General features: G+C 38.8%; 2 protein-coding genes across 4 annotated transcripts; both read right to left on the reverse strand.

The window, feature by feature from the left end:
- Positions 1-540: 540 nt before the first annotated feature.
- LOC307026994 (uncharacterized protein) lies at positions 541-8,047 on the reverse strand. Of its 3 annotated transcripts, XM_079695159.1 has the most exons (5): positions 7,027-7,525; positions 6,041-6,116; positions 5,799-5,858; positions 1,966-5,531; positions 541-1,839 (listed from the first exon to the last, which is right to left on the reverse strand). In XM_079695159.1, exons 2-5 carry the CDS (start codon positions 6,057-6,059, stop codon positions 1,465-1,467), a joined length of 4,020 nt encoding a protein of 1,339 aa, XP_079551285.1. In that variant the 5' UTR covers positions 6,060-6,116; positions 7,027-7,525; the 3' UTR covers positions 541-1,464. The 3 variants fall into 3 exon arrangements, with proteins under 3 accessions (XP_079551285.1, XP_079551284.1, XP_079551283.1); XM_079695158.1 differs by lacking the exon at positions 7,027-7,525 and adding an exon at positions 8,002-8,047 and having other exon boundaries at positions 541-5,531; XM_079695157.1 differs by having other exon boundaries at positions 541-5,531.
- Positions 8,048-8,473: 426 nt separating this feature from the next.
- LOC307026993 (general transcription factor II-I repeat domain-containing protein 2B-like) lies at positions 8,474-10,324 on the reverse strand (the record flags this gene model as incomplete). Its single annotated transcript, XM_079695156.1, has 1 exon — positions 8,474-10,324. The coding sequence occupies one exon, from the start codon at positions 10,322-10,324 to the stop codon at positions 8,474-8,476; it is 1,851 nt and encodes a 616-aa protein (XP_079551282.1).
- Between the last annotated feature and the right edge of the window lie 6,097 nt (positions 10,325-16,421).

Raw genomic sequence — 16,421 nt, forward strand, 5'->3', positions numbered from 1 at the left:
CCGATTTAACCGGTAAAAGTTCCTTCAAAATAAGAGTCCCGATCTTATTACTATCAAAATAAAAGTGCAAAACGAAAACTTTACCATAGGAAAATATTTGCATACAAACAATCACTTCTGTAAAAGGTAACTCATTTTAAATATAGTTAGACATATTAAAGGTCATTTACAATAATAATAATAATAATAATGTTAATATTAGTAATAAGCTTTATATTTGTATAGCACCTATTACAAGAATTGTAGCCAAACTCGCTTCACAGCAGTTCAATAGACAGATTAATATAACATGACAGGATAAAAGCAATGTAGAGGAGCAGCTACATTTCAACACATATATCCACGAAGATTAATATATGAAGACTTGTGACTCGGACTTGGATTGGAACACAGGTAATGATGACTCGGACTAGACTACGACTCTCCCTTGGTGACTCAGACTTGGACTCAGACTCGAAGAGTGGTGACTCGAGAGCGACTTGGACTCGTGAATTGGTGACTTGACTACAACACCGGTGCAATGAGGTAACATGTACACAATGAAATTATAATGATGTATTTATTGAACCAACAATTGACTTCACATGATAGTAAAACAAATGAATGATTATAACAGAAATGGGATTCACACTGCACAAACAGCACTCAGGCTGCAGATCATTCAACAGGAACCCCAACACTTTAAGAACAAGCTGCTCACAGACAGGGCGCCCTCTTGTGGCAGCACATGCTCTACATATTGAGAGATATATAAAACAAAGGATGACACAAAACAATGTTGGTGCCGTTAAGTAGTGTCAGTGACTGACTGATTAACACAAGTCCATGAACATGAACACACTTATTCAACTCAATACCCAATACCCAGTAATTTGCAATACTGTCTATTCTGATTATAAAAACAGATAAAAACAATTTCATACAATCCCCCTGTCCTGGTGAGCTCCCCTTTATGCTTCCCTGCTCCCCTACACCACCCAGTGTTCAGGAGAATATTACAACAGATGAACAAATAAAACATACAGATAAAATGGCTGCAACAAAGATAAGTATTTATGATCACTCCCTGAAACTTTGTTGAGACACGAAGAATATGTCTGCATAAATGAGGCCCCTCCACCCAGTCACATTAATACTCATATTCCTCGAGGCACTTTGACTCAAGTCTACTTATTATTATAACCCTAAATCCATAAAACAGACAAAGTTTATCTGCACCAGGAGGGATGGTTAAACTATTGGCAATAAAAAAGTAAAACATTCTACTACAGCTGGTTAAACAACATAATCCATGGAAACAAAACTATGGAATGGGTTAACAAAAATACTCAAAGTGGAAATGTCTCAATGAGTGACCTGATGGACCCTGTTGAGAATTATCATCGAGAAATCTGCTGTTCACTGAAGAGGACATGATGCTCTATCGGCTGACGTGATGATGATGATGATGAGTCAGTGTGAAGATCATTGGGTGCGGCACTTTTCCAGTTCTTTAAGTCTTTGCTTTTCCCGTTCATCTTTAATCTGTTGTGGGCTTGAGTTCATCAGTACATCTCTAAGTCTTTGCTTTTCCCGTTCATCTTCATCCTGATGTCGGATTTTGTCCATCAGTTCATCTCTAAGGCTTTGGGTTTCCCGTTCATCTAAAACCTGTTTTTGGCTTTTGTTCTTCAGTTCATATCTAAGTCTTTGCTTTTCCAGTTCATCTTCAACCTGTTTTTGGCTTTTGTTCTTCAGTTCATATCTAAGTCTTTGCTTTTCCAGTTCATCTTCAACCTGTTTTTGGCTTTTGTTCTTCAGTTCATCTTTAAGTCTTTGCTTTTCCAGTTCATCTTCAACCTGTTTTTGGCTTTTGTTCTTCAATTCATATCTAAGTCTTTGCTTTTCCCGTTCATCTTCAACCTGTTTTCGGGTTTTGTCGTTCAGTTCATATCTAAGTCTTTGCTTTTCCCGTTCATCTTCAACCTGTTTTTGGCTTTTGTTCTTCAGTTCATCTCTAAGTCTTTGCTTTTCCCGTTCATCTTCAACCTGTTTTTGGCTTTTGTTCATCAGTTCATCTCTAAGTCTTTGCTTTTCCCGTTCATCTCCAACCTGTTTTCGGGTTTTGTCGTTCAGTTCATATCTAAGTCTTTGCTTTTCCAGTTCATCTTCAACCTGTTTTTGGCTTTTGTTCTTCAGTTCATCTTTAAGTCTTTGCTTTTCCCGTTCATCTTCAACCTGTTTTTGGCTTTTGTTCTTCAGTTCATCTTTAAGTCTTTGCTTTTCCCGTTCATCTTCAACCTGTTTTTGGCTTTTGTTCTTCAGTTCATCTTTAAGTCTTTGCTTTTCCCGTTCATCTCCAACCTGTTTTCGGGTTTTGTCGTTCAGTTCATATCTAAGGCTTTGCTTTTCCCGTTCATCTTCAACCTGTTTTTGGCTTTTGTCGTTCAGTTCATCTTTAAGTCTTTGCTTTTCCCGTTCATCTTCAACCTGTTTTTGGCTTTTGTTCTTCAGTTCATCTTTAAGTCTTAGCTTTTCCCGTTCATCTCCAACCTGTTTTCGGGTTTTGTCGTTCAGTTCATATCTAAGGCTTTGCTTTTCCCGTTCATCTTCAAACTGTTTTTGGCTTTTGTTTTTCAGTTCATCTTTAAGGCTTTGCTTTTCCCGTTCATCTTCAACCTGTTTTTGGCTTTTGTTCTTCAGTTCATCTTTAAGTCTTTGCTTTTCCCGTTCATCTTCAACCTGTTTTTGGCTTTTGTTCTTCAGTTCATCTTTAAGTCTTTGCTTTTCCCGTTCATCTCCAACCTGTTTTCGGGTTTTGTCGTTCAGTTCATATCTAAGTCTTAGCTTTTCCCGTTCATCTTCAACCTGTTTTTGGCTTTTGTTCTTCAGTTCATCTTTAAGTCTTAGCTTTTCCAGTTCATCTTCAACCTGTTTTTGGCTTTTGTTCTTCAGTTCATCTTTAAGGCTTTGCTTTTCCCGCTCATCTTCAACCTGTTTTTGGCTTTTGTTCTTCAGTTCATCTTTAAGGCTTTGCTTTTCCAGTTCCATTTCCCACAAGCTCTTGCGTAGATCAGTGTTTTCTTCAGCTAGTTTTCTGGCCTCCTCTTCATGTTTCAACTTAATTTCTTCCAGTTTATTTTCATATTCTTCCTCCATTTTTTGTATCTTCCCCTCCTGTTCTATTCTCTTTCCGTCTTCTTCTTTTCTTAGTTGTTCATGTTTTTCTTTCTCCTGCTCGTACTCTTCTTGCAACCTTAGAAGTCTTGTTTCCTCCTCTTCTCGTCTCTTTTCATTTTCTTGTTGTTGTTTGATCCGCTCTGCTTCTCTCTCTTCCCATTTAGCTTTTTGCTTTTGGATCTCTTCTTTGTTCTGCTCTCTTTCTCCGCCAAGTTTTTTCTCCCATTCCATTCGTTGTCTTTCTTGCTGTATTTTCGTCTCCATCTCCTCTTTCATTCTCTTCTCCTCATCTCTCCTTCTCTCCTCTCGTTCCTTGTTGATATTTTCCTCCATTTCTTGAAGCTGTCTGGCTCTCTGCTCACTTTTATCTCTCTCATCTTTCATTTTTCTCTTCACTTCTTCCATTTCCTCCTTGTGTTTTTGTTGCAGCTCCTCACTCTCTCTCTGCATTTCTTCTTCCTTCTCCTTCAGGATCTTCTCCACTTCCTTCTGTATGGCCGCCTCGGCCTCTTGAAACATCTCTGAGGTGAAGCAGCTGCCACCATTTTCCTTCAGCATGTTGTTGGTCTTCTTCATCAGCTCTCTGACTTGCCTGCGGTCGGTCTGATCTTTGTTATTGAAGACTTGGTATCTCCCTCCACAGTCATTTATCAGTTTCTTCAAGTGGGCATCAGATTGTATGTAACTCTCTATTGTTTGATCATCCAGATCATCTCCTCTGGTGAATATAATGATGATGAAATCTCCAGATTTCTTGCCAAAACGTGTTTTGATCAGTTCCACGGTGTCTTTTTCCTCCTGGGTAAATCGTCCGATCGACAGCACCAGTAAGAACACATGAGGTCCAGGAGACAACAAGCTGATGCATTTCCCAATCTCCTCTTGAACTTCATCATTAGACAGTGTTGTGTCAAACAGACCGGGGGTGTCCACCACAGCGACAGGACGTCCATCAATCTTTCCTGTTTCTTTCTTGCAAAGCCTGGTCACTGACATTGGGCTGGCAATTGATTCAAAATATTTTCCGCCCAAAATGGTGTTTCCAGTTGCACTCTTCCCACTGCCAGTCTTCCCAATCAGCACCATCCTGAGACACTCTCTGTTCTGACTTTCATCATCATCTCCCTCCTGACTTTTCTTTTGAACGTCCTGCAGTTCAGCTTTAAGTCTTCTGTTAGTGTTATCCAGCTCGCCAACCTTCTCCATCTGAGCCTTGGTGAACATGTCCTTTGTAAAGCTCCTAGATCCTGTACCTCTCATCTCTTGCACAGCATCTAACAGCTCTGGGATCTGCTGACGGTCCTTGAAGTTGAGAACAACATGTCTTCCTCCACATCTCTGACGGAGCTCCTGGAGGTCCTTGTTCTCCTTTAGTAAGTTAACAACAGCTGGAGCTGTAGTATCTGACTCCACAGTGGACAGAATCAAGGTGAAGTCGTTGACTCGAGAGCTGAATGTGTTCTGGAGGGTCTCTATCTCTCCCTTGTCTTCATCAGTGAGGGGACCCACAGGTAGGACCAGGATGAAGGCATGGACGCCTTCAGGATCACAGAGGGAGATACACCTGGATGATTCCTCCATCACTTCCTCCTGAGGTGTTCCACACAAAGCAGGGAGCTCCACCAGGGAAACCCTTAGCCCACACACCTCTCCCTGATGTTTGACACACTCTGAGGAGTTGGAGACTGAAGGAAGCTCTCTCTGACCTAAAATGGCCTCGGCTGCTGAAGTCTTCCCTGCTACTCTCCTCCCACACAGAACCAGGTTTAAAGCTGGTTTGATGTGTTCAGAATTTGGTGCCATCATCAAACCTGCATCCTCAAACACATCACAGCTCACATGCTCTCCATTGTTCTCCTTTGCAGTTTGACCCAAACGTGTTAACAGCTCTGAATGGTCAAGGTTCTGACTCGCATATCTGTTTCTACACATTCTGATCAGGTCTTGTAATGGTGGATGTTGCATAACCTTTTCATTGAAACCTGAACTCCCCTCTTTAGGTGGTGATATTAATACCAGTGAATGATTGAATGATTGATCACCAAAGAGTGTCAGGACTCTGCAGAGTGTCAGTTTGTGTTTCTCAGTGAAGTGCTCAGGCTGTAGAACCAGCAGGAACACATGAGGTCCAGGATCAGAGAGCCTCACACAGGTTTTTACATGTTGTGAAAGTTTCTGTTGGGTGATGTTAGGATGCAGCAGATCTGGGGTGTTGATAATAACTATTTCTCTTCCTTTTAACTGTCCACTGAATCTCAGACACAGGTCTGGTTCTTCCTCAGTGTTGAACACAGTCTCTCCCAGTATGAAGTTCCCCACTGAACTCCTCTCAGCCCAGCTGTTCCCCAGCAGAACTACCCTCAGCTCAGAAACTGAAAAGGAAAACACAGAATTAGAAAAACTACTCTTCAACAAAAAACTAAATTGGGTAATTAACCAATGAAAGGGTAATATATTTAAAAGGGGGATTTGAGTAAATGTTTCAGCTGTTATCTCAAAACTAGCAAAGATCAACAGAGAGCTTGCGTACATTAAATGGAGAAAAAAATGATGTTGTACCCATAATCTAAAAAACTGTGATTTAAGATGTTAAGTTACATTAAATAATTAAATAATTTGTACAGTTCTGTTAAACTCACAGACAGGTGGCAGTAGTCCATAGCTGCTCCTCCGCTTCACAGGTTGCAAATCTTCTGACACTAAAATAAATCAGAACATTCACAACATATTTCATGAATACTTGAGGAAGGGATGGTTGTTCTTTTTAAATGACTTATGTTGTGTAATATATCACAATAAACAGCAGATTCACATAAATGTTACTAAAGTACAAAGGTTATTATTCTTTATATTAATTAACAATAACCAATTCTGAACTCACCTGTTGATGCTGTCGCCATAATGTCACTGCAGGATAAATCTACTTGAGCTGGAAACCAAATGCTTGGTTAAAGAACCTAGGGAGAGGAGATGTAAATGTGTCAGACTCTCAGTTCATAACAGAAATAAAGTCCACTCATAGTCTACTCTTTATATATAAATGCAAATGAATCAAAGTTTGAAAATAGGTTTGCTGTTCATTTGACAAAACAAAACACTTTCTTAACAATCTGTGTTTTAGAGACAAAAACTATTTTCGAATACCGGGAAACAACTACTTTATGTTTCTATAAACTGTATTTAAGTGATAAGAAGTTTGGTATAATCATCAGGTTTCACGATGAGTTTGTTTTAAAAAATATGCTGATGTTAGTGATACAAAGTTAATGTGTTACTAAGGGTTGAAAAATCTGCAACTCGGATCAGGTTTTTATAGCTGTCGTAATACTTATCAAAAAGGTTTCAACTTTCTTGTTTGAACTTCAGACTCCGATCTTATCATTTATAGTTATAGAACAATAAAATACATGAATACATTTCTCACTACCACTACATTTCAAACACAGTCGCCACAAAAATTATTTTGATTCCTTGCAAAAATGAATGTATTCCTTTAAGCTCTGCTGTATTAATGTGGTGACTTTACAAACAGTGATTCTGCTGCAGCTAATCACCTGAGTAATACGTGTACTGTTAGTAACAGTCATTACATGTAATTTGTTAGACACTTGTATCCAAAGAGACTTACACACATTCAATACTGTGGAAAATCCCCACAGGAGCGATTTGGGGTGAAGTGGCCAGGTACACAACGACATGCTGAAAGTGGGGATGGAACCAGTGCTCCCCTGATCAGAAGATCAGCGCACTAAACAACTGAGCCTCCCCTAGTCTTTACTCAACCAGCTAAGAATGATTTCTTTCTTACAATTATACACTTTAGTTTTTTTTGTTTATTCAAATCATAATTCAGGTGTGTCTACTCACCAGGTGAGATCCTCTTTGCTTCCATCCGTGAAATGTCAAACTCTGCAATGAAGCCGAACTTGAGACGACCTTTGCTCTCAGACTGAGCTGAGCACGTTATAAACTTCTGTCCGCTTAGTTAATATTTAACAATCACAGTTTTATATAATTATACTATACTTTCTGCTGGAGGTATAAAATATGATAACAGATAACAATTCTATGTGTAGCACCTCTAGCCTCACACCAAGAACAGAGGCACTAACATCTACCTAGGTCCGAATAGTTGTATGCCGTGAATAACTCTGGGAAGAGTTACATTTAGTTGAACATTTTACAATTGCATCGCAGAAACATACATCAACATTCAGATTAAATTGTGCCCACAATGTGTAAATAAATGTAAAATAAAAAATAGAGCTCTTTAACATACAAATAAAAGTCTCCTTTCTATCATGAATCGTATAAACATCTTTAGTTAGCATGTTTCACAATTTAAACAGTATCTAAAGCATATTTCATTTATAATTAAATTATTTACTTTAATCACAAATAACTAGTGATAAATAACTTATATTTTCAACCAACACATCTTACATTCAAGCTGAAATAAATGGATTATACACTGTAGGTTTTAACAACCAATGTAACTGTTTTCAACCACTTTTTAACTGTTATTCATCTTAACCATGAAAACACATTTTAGTCAGCATGAGTCAACATGTAGCTGCATTAAAGCTTATGAAATGAATTAACTACTAAAAGAGAGTGGCTTTAAATCAAATTAAACCAATGCTCCTTTAACATGTAGGCATGCTATCAGCTTCTTTTCGAAATAACAAGTAGGCTACTGTTAGCCATTAGCTTCTGCTAGCGTTTAGCAGAAGGTTCCTTTATTTAAGTTAAAAATATATTTATTTAGACCCCTAGCTTGCTCACATTATGACAATATATCTGCTCACTTTGTTAAAAACGTTTTGTTTCTGTATAACTTACCTAGTGTTAGACTCTCCTCCACTGACACATCCATCCTCCACAGCTGCCAGAGGTGAAATGGCAGTTGGGACATTTGATGGACAGTTGGACAGTTGAAAAATGATACATTTGAAATAACTCAACCGTGATTGGGCAGGACAGTGGATATACTAATGCAGTGGTACTCAACCTTGTCCTAATCAGGAGCCACATTGACGAAAAAATATTTTTGCAAGAGCCACAATCCAAAAACGCTCCTTTCCTCCCTGAAACCTTTATGCATTTGAGAATATGGATAATAGTAATATGTTACTTAAGAATGAAAAGCATAATGTAGAGTGCAATAACTGTGATTTCTTATTTTCACTGCAACCACAAAACACACAAAACAATAGATAACAGACAGCATGTTTACTGATAATCACAGTCCATATAACAGCAGATTATACACAGCAGGGGTTGTCAGAAGAGTAATGTTGACCTTTCTTCACACTCAATGTGATTTCTGACACTCCTTCTGCCGCACAAGTGATTTGAAGTCGGGCTCTGCGCTGGAAACGGCGATCCGGAGGGCCTCTGTTGTGTGCTGCAGACTCAATCTGTTTCGGTTGCGACATTTTATTTTTGTGAGCGCAGAGAATGCTGCTTCACACCGGTATGTGGACGGAAACATTGAGATGATGCGTCTTGTCAGTCTGGAGATATTTGGTAGATGCCCCACCAGTTTCCAAAAGTCCACGACATCTGTAATCCGAAATTGACGCTGAAGTTCATCTGAGCTCTTTAACTCCACGAACTCCATTTGAAGCTGCACAAGTCCGAGCTGGTCGCTTATTTGCTTCATTTCATTGACTTCAATCAGGAATGGGTTTTTCACAAGTAGAAAAATATTGCTATGGTCCTTGAAGTCGTGGAATCTGGATGTGTAGTTTTGCTTGAGCTCAGTTAGCACCTCACAGAATTGAGATTGACAGGTCAGGAGAGCGTCTGCATGCCTCGCCATCACTTTCTGCACGGTGGGGAAGAAACGGTAATCAGAACCACGGACACTTTGGTCGAGTACATCCAGTTTGTCAGAAAATACTTTGACAGCCGTGTAGAGCTCATACACGGTCTTGTTTCTTCCCTGCATCTTGAGATTAAGTTCGTTCAAGTGCTGCGTAATGTCACACAGGAACGCAACAGACAGCACCCACTCTTTATCATCCAAAAAGGAAAATCGGGAAGTCTCCCCTTGGCCGACAATGAAGGCTTTCAGGGGTTCAATCAAGTCCATTAAATGTGCAAGCATACATCCTTTAGACAGCCATCTGATCTCGGTGTGTAACACCAAATCTCCATAGTGAGTGTCAAACTCCTCACACAGCAGTTTAAAATTTAAGTGGTTTCTTGCACGGGCCCTGATATAATTAACCACTTCGATTACATTTGCCATCACTTCATTCAGACATTTGAACTTAGCAAACAAGGCTTGTTGATGCACAATACAATGGTATGAGAAAATACCCTCAGCAGCAACCCCGCCGTTTTTAAGCGTCTCTTTCAGCAAGGCCACGGCTCCGTTCCTCTTACCAAGCATCGCCGGTGCGCCATCTGTCGTGAATGCTGTGATTTTTTCTGGGCCAATGTTAAACTTCTGTAATGTTTCCAGCACAGCGTTTTTTATTTCAATGCCCGTTGTTCCATTTTTCAGTGAAACCATGTCAAGCAGTTCCTCTGTAATGTCAAGCTTACTGTTGACTTCCCGGATAAAAATTAGTAATTGTGGCGTGTCATTGACATCCAAGCTTTCGTCCATTGCAAGGCTGACAAACTCAGCGGATGACAGTTTGTCCTTAAGAGTATGTGCAATGTTCTCTGAAATGTCTGATGCCCTCCTAGCTAGAGTAGAATCCGACAGTTGCATTTTTTTGGCCTCTCGTTCCAGGTCTTTTTTCTCAGGAAACAACGTTGAACAAGCCAGCAGTATGCAGTCCTTCACCATTTCTCCATCAGTATATGGCTTCATCTTTTTCATCAGTTCATGTGTGATTTTGTAGGATGCCTCTGTCGCTCTTTCACTCGTATTAGTGTGGAAAAATTGTTTTTGAGCAGTTCGGTTCTGTTTGAGTCTAGCCAGCTTTTCCGCCCTCAGCTCTCCACCTTTCGGAAAGTCGGTACTAAACTTCGGGTGTTTTGTGTCGTGATGGCGCTGCAAATTGGACCTTTTAAATTGTGAAATGATGTTGTCACAAAGCAGGCAGGTGCATTTTCCTGAACCGGTGGAGACGAAGAAAAACTCCAGTTCCCAGTCCTCTTTAAATGTTCGATATTCCTCTTCATATTTCCGTTTAGTCGTAGCCATTTTTGCATAGTGCTGTATAGTTTTCCCAGTGTGACGTAGCAATTATCTCGCGCGAAACAATCAGAGCGCGAAACCTGACATAATATTTGATTGGCTATTCAGAGGGGGAGGGGCGACGACTGATGTGTGACTTGTGAGTGATAATGAAATGTTGATGAATTCTTCTGACTTTGTTTTTCGTTTTTCAAAGATTTTTTTTTTATTAATTTTTTTAAGTGGGACTTAAAAGAGCCGCAGTTAGTCTTAAAAGAGCCGCATGCGGCTCGCGAGCCGCGGGTTGAGTATCGCTGCACTAATGTGTTGACGATGTGCATAATGTTTTTTATATGTACACATATGTGTGTACAATTGTTCAGAAATGACACTGAATGTGTTGAATTGCCTTTGACACAGCAGTGTTAAAAAAATGATACATTAATTCTAAGAGTGTAATACTTTTAAAAACATTATAGTAATAATATGCATTCATTATGACAATATCATACTATTACTATAGGAGTGTTCTATAGTGTGTTCAAAAACAACTACAGAAACACTATATATTATACTATAGTTATACTATTTAAAATAATACAGGAATACTACAAAGATCTATATACATAGTATTACTATTGAAATATTATAGGGCTACTATAGCTAATAAAATGCTACTACATGAAAAACTATAGTAATACGATAGCTGGTGAAAAATACTATAGAACCCAAACTCACTATAGGATACTACACAACTCTTATAGTATACTATAGTAATACTATAGTTCATTTTCGTAAGGGTAGTTAGTTAGCATGTTTCACAATTTAAACGGTAACTAAGACATATTTCATTTTAAATGAAATTATTTACTTTAATCGCTAATATGTATTTTAACTAGTGATAAATAACTTATATTTTCAACCAACACATCTTACATTCAAGCAGAAATAAATCAATTATACACTGTAGGTTTTAACAACCAATGTAACTGTTTTCAACCACTTTTTAACTGTTATTCATCTTAACCATGAAAACACATTTTAGTCAGCATGAGTCAACATGTAGCTGCATTAAAGCTTATGAAATGAATTAACTACTAAAAGAGAGTGGCTTTAAATCAAATTAAAACAATGCTCCTTTAACATGTAGGCATGCTATCAGCTTCTTTTCAAAATAACAAGTAGGCTACTGTTAGCCATTAGCTTCTGCTAGCGTTTAGCAGAAGGTTCCTTTATTTAAGTTAAAAATATATTTATTTAGACCCCTAGCTTGCTCACATTATGACAATATATCTGCTCACTTTGTTAAAAACGTTTTGTTTCTGTATAACTTACCTAGTGTTAGACTCTCCTCCACTGACACATCCATCCTCCACAGCTGCCAGAGGTGAAATGGCAGTTGGGACATTTGATTGACAGTTGGACAGTTGAAAAATGATACATTTGAAATAACTCAACCGTGATTGGGCAGGACAGTGGATACACTAATGTTTTGACTACTGTATGTGCATCTTTTTTTATCCTATGTACACATGTGTGTGTGAAATGGTTCAGAAATGACACTGAATGTGTTGAATTGCCTTTGACACAGCAGTGTTAAAAAAATGATACATTAATTCTAAGAGTGTAATACTTTTACAAACACTATAGTAATAATGTGCATCTTAACCATGAAAACACATTTTAGTCAACATGTAGCTGCATTAAAGCTTATGAAATGAATTAACTACTAAAAGAGATTGGCTTTAAATAAAATGAAAACAATGCTCCTTTAAAGGCCATGTAATGCATCTAACACAGGTGTTTTTTAACATGTAGTTTAGATATCACCAGAATAAAAATAAATAAAAATGTTTAACGTTTCGTCATAATTAAATGACATATACGTTAAAAACCGATGTTGGTTCCGAAGTTTGCCGAGTACGCCCCCGATCACTCCCGAACGAGCGGTGACGTCACACGTGGCAAACATTGCCATTTGATCAAATCAGTCCAAATGGCAAGCAACGCGATAACTTCAGACAGCGACAGCGATCATTCAAGCTCAGATTCAGTGGGTTATCTGGATTCAGTTACAGAAGTAGAGAGTGAACCAGCTAGCCTTTCACTTCAAGGCATTTTGCCTTATAAGTACGAGCCTCCTGCCCAGCAATCAAACAACGAGGCAGAAACTTGTGAAAGAGAAGCGGATTCCGCAGCCGGCGAGACTCGAGTCGGCAATACTGAATGGTAAATTCTGTTTTATTTAGTTTGACCTGCACTAAATGTCGATCTTAATTTGTCATCTGTTCCTCACACGTCCGGCAGATATTGTTTTGTTTTTTAATGTTATGTACAATATTCAGGTGTACATGTCAATGCTTTGAAAGCATGCCCACTGCAGATGAATGTGTATGCTGCAGAGAGATCTGGCAGGTGATGGAACAAATAGACAGTTTGCAACCTACTGACCAGATAGCAGAGTCCTGCATCGGGTCGGGTATCCGCGGGTACCCGACGGGTGACCCGCAAAAAAGGTGATTTGCGGGTGGTATTTTTTCAAACGCTTTTTTCCGGGTTCGCTTCTGGGTAAAACAAAGATGATGCGGGTCCGGTTGCGGGTGTTGCATAATAAATATATTTAAACAATAATAATTTAGTTTAATGTTTAAATCCTCAGACCTCTCCTCCGCGGTACCGAGCATAATCATAACCTCTGCAGTGCATCTATCTGCTGCTGAGCGCACCACATTCTGAATGGCTGAGGTGAAGCTCTCTATAGCGGAGAATACAGCATTTTCAATAACTCTTCCTCAAGAGCAAAATCCAACGTCTGGGAGGCTTTTGGTGTCATCCTAGATGGAGAAAATAAACAACATCCCAGGCTTTTTGAGCCAAATATGCAACTGCGTGTGTTAATAATTGCACGTTGTCACTGCTTATATATATGCGGGTTCGGGTCGGGTTGCGGATCATGTGCCGGCGGGTCGGGTCGGGTTGCGGGACTAATTGGCAATATGTGCGGGTAGCGGGGCGGGTTCGGTACTGCACGTCACGGGTGCGGGGCGGGAGCGGGTCTTGAAAATCAGACCCGTGCAGGACTCTGCCAGATAGAAGACACCGACGAGAAACCAAGGTGCATTATTAGCCACCCAGGCTTTAGAGAAGGCTGTCTCAGTGTTTGGACACTGAAAATAGCGTATCTTCAATACAAACAACAACACAGAGCAGTTGATGGCCCACTACACCAGTAAGTAAATATTGATTGACCCAACTGCCTATTGCAGCTTTGCTTTCATATAATACTTTTAGTCGCTACAGATATGGTACACTTTTAAAGATACCATTAAACTCTTTCAAGCAGTCAAAAACAGCTTGGCTTTTATTTTTTCTGTGTATGCAAGTTCAATGTATGCTTGGGAAAAGAAACAACTACACAGGTGAGGAAATATATAAGAGGTCTATGATTCTGTCAAGCAGTCATGTATAACCTCATATTTATTTTGTACAAGTAAAATACAAATATCATGTTATAAGCCAATTTGTAACCATAGCTAAATAATAGTACTACATAACATTTTATTTTTCTCCAAATATATTTATAATCTGTATACTTTTTTTCATTAGGAAGCATCGATATACAGCTTATCGACAGTTTGTACGTTGGTGCTGGGGTGTACTCGGCCCAAAAATCAGAGTCCCGCTGCCTGCATGTGCTGTAACCGAGATACGGAAGACTTACCCTGAGCCGGGAGGCCGCTATCAGGGATTTCAATGGCCAAATCTGTAATTTGACATAAGTCATGCAGCTGAACTGGTTAAAATGGTTTCGCATGATGTAAATAATTTACAAAGTACATCATTTACGATATTATTTTTCCAAAGAAACATGTAAATATAACAACATTTTCCAAATCACAAATTTGTAAGATTGTATTAATTTACTGTTTGATAAATAAAAAAGGGTTCTTTTGTTAATTTTTCACTTGTAACATTTTATCTTTATTGCAGTGTACATTAGTCTTTTTGGTATATGTGCGAGCCCACAAATAATTAAAAGTGGTAAAAATAATAAAGATATTCAGACGTAATTCATTTTTGGCCTTACTTATTTCACTTCAACTTTTATATATTTCAGTCACTAGGCAAGTTCACTGTACTCTGGTGACATTTAGCTCAAGCTGGCATAACACCTGTAGTAACTTAATTCTGACCCGAGTTTTGTGCACAATCTTCCAGCACCCATGATCAATGTTTATAGCAATCAGGAAACATTCACAGCTCACAACTACACATCGCTTCCCCATCATGAATTGTTAGATAAAAAAAGTTTAGCGAGGTCCGGTTACACATATGTTGAGCGAAAATAGCGGAAGGATACAAAACAAACAATCCAGACGAGGCTGGTGTTTGCCACGTGTGACGTCACACAGCTGGGTTAATGGCTGGCAAGCTTTTCGCTACCGGAGCGGAATAACACGGGAAAGTGGCACACATTTCATGTTATTTGGGGGGTATTTATGGAAAGAATCATTGATGTTGATATGTCAAATGAAACAGTGAAAAGTGATGAAGCGATTTATTAACACAGAATAACATTTATTTTGGACATTACATGGACTTTAACATGTAGGCATGCTATCAGCTTCTTTTCGAAATAACAAGTAGGCTACTGTTAGCCATTAGCTTCTGCTAGCGTTTAGCAGAAGGTTCCTTTATTTAAGTTAAAAATATATTTATTTAGACCCCTAGCTTGCTCACATTATGACAATATATCTGCTCACTTTGTTAAAAACGTTTTGTTTCTGTATAACTTACCTAGTGTTAGACTCTCCTCCACTGACACATCCATCCTCCACAGCTGCCAGAGGTGAAATGGCAGTTGGGACATTTGATGGACAGTTGGACAGTTGAAAAATGATACATTTGAAATAACTCAACCGTGATTGGGCAGGACAGTGGATACACTAATGTGTTGACTATGTGCATCTTTTTATGTACACATGTGTGTGTAAAATGGTTCAGAAATGACACTGAATGTGTGAATAAATCTTATGAAAGGTTAAGTACTACTAAAAGAGAATGGCTTTAAATAAAATGAAAACAATGCTCCTTTTACATTTAGGCTTGCTATCAGCTTCTTTTCAAAATCAAAAATAGGCTACTGTTAGCCAATAGCTTCTGTTAGCGTTTAGCATCAGCTCAAAGTTAGTGCTAGCTAGCATCGCTAGCTTGCGATTAGCTGCTAATCGCTAATGATCTTATTCAAATGTATTTACAATGATACAATGTGAACGAAAGTACATCAAAAACACAAGACATCACTTTCATAAGCCCGATTGTTTTTATATGAAATGTATCTTGACCATAAACAACAAAGACGAACTGTCATTGTCTATATTAGCAGGCTAGCTCTTCAAAGTGCTAACAAAGAGCTTAGGCCTCAACTCACATGAGTTTCCACACAAATCGACACTAACTGTCGTCTTCTAGTTTGGATTCGCACAGGGGTTCTGTTAAAATAATAGTTTGTTAGCTAACATAGTTTATCTTTACTCCACTGGTTTCCATACATTTAAGGATTCATTTTAAATGATTTTATTCACACTTATATCCCTCAATGGACTTGTGCTGTGCTACAGTACCCCTGTACGCCCATCGGCCTTATAAGGTCAGCAGACCAACTGCTTCGAATGTACCCAGAAGAACAAAGTCACATTTCTGACTTTTTTCTGATTTCTGAGAAAAAGTCAAAATTCTTACTTTTTTCTTGTGGCAGAACATGCTCTAAATATTGAAAGATATGTAAATAAAACAAAGGATTTGTGCAAATGTGTCAGTGACTGACTGATTAACACAAGTCCATGAACATGAACATGAACACATTTACTGAGATGACACATGTTCGACTCAAAACCACTGAGTAAATGGCAATACTGTCTATTCTGATTATATAAAAACAATTTCAAACAATCCCCCTGTCCTGGTGAGCTCCCCTTTATGCTCCCCTGCTCCCCTACACCACCCAGTGTTCAGGAGAATATTACAACAGATTAACAAATAATACATACAGATAAAATGGCTGCAACAAATAAGATGTATTTATGATCACTCACTGAAACTTGGCTGATACCCAAACAACATG

The sequence above is a fragment of the Notothenia rossii genome, assembly GCF_949606895.1.
Source record: "Notothenia rossii genome assembly, contig: scaffold_173, whole genome shotgun sequence".
In the NCBI taxonomy this organism is placed as follows: domain Eukaryota; kingdom Metazoa; phylum Chordata; class Actinopteri; order Perciformes; family Nototheniidae; genus Notothenia; species Notothenia rossii.

Coding starts and splice junctions, on each gene's coding strand:
- LOC307026994 (XM_079695158.1), bottom strand. Junction 5,532..5,798: donor TGGACTACTGCCACCTGTCT/GTGAGTTTAACA, acceptor TTTCCTTTTCAG/TTTCTGAGCTGAGGGTAGTT.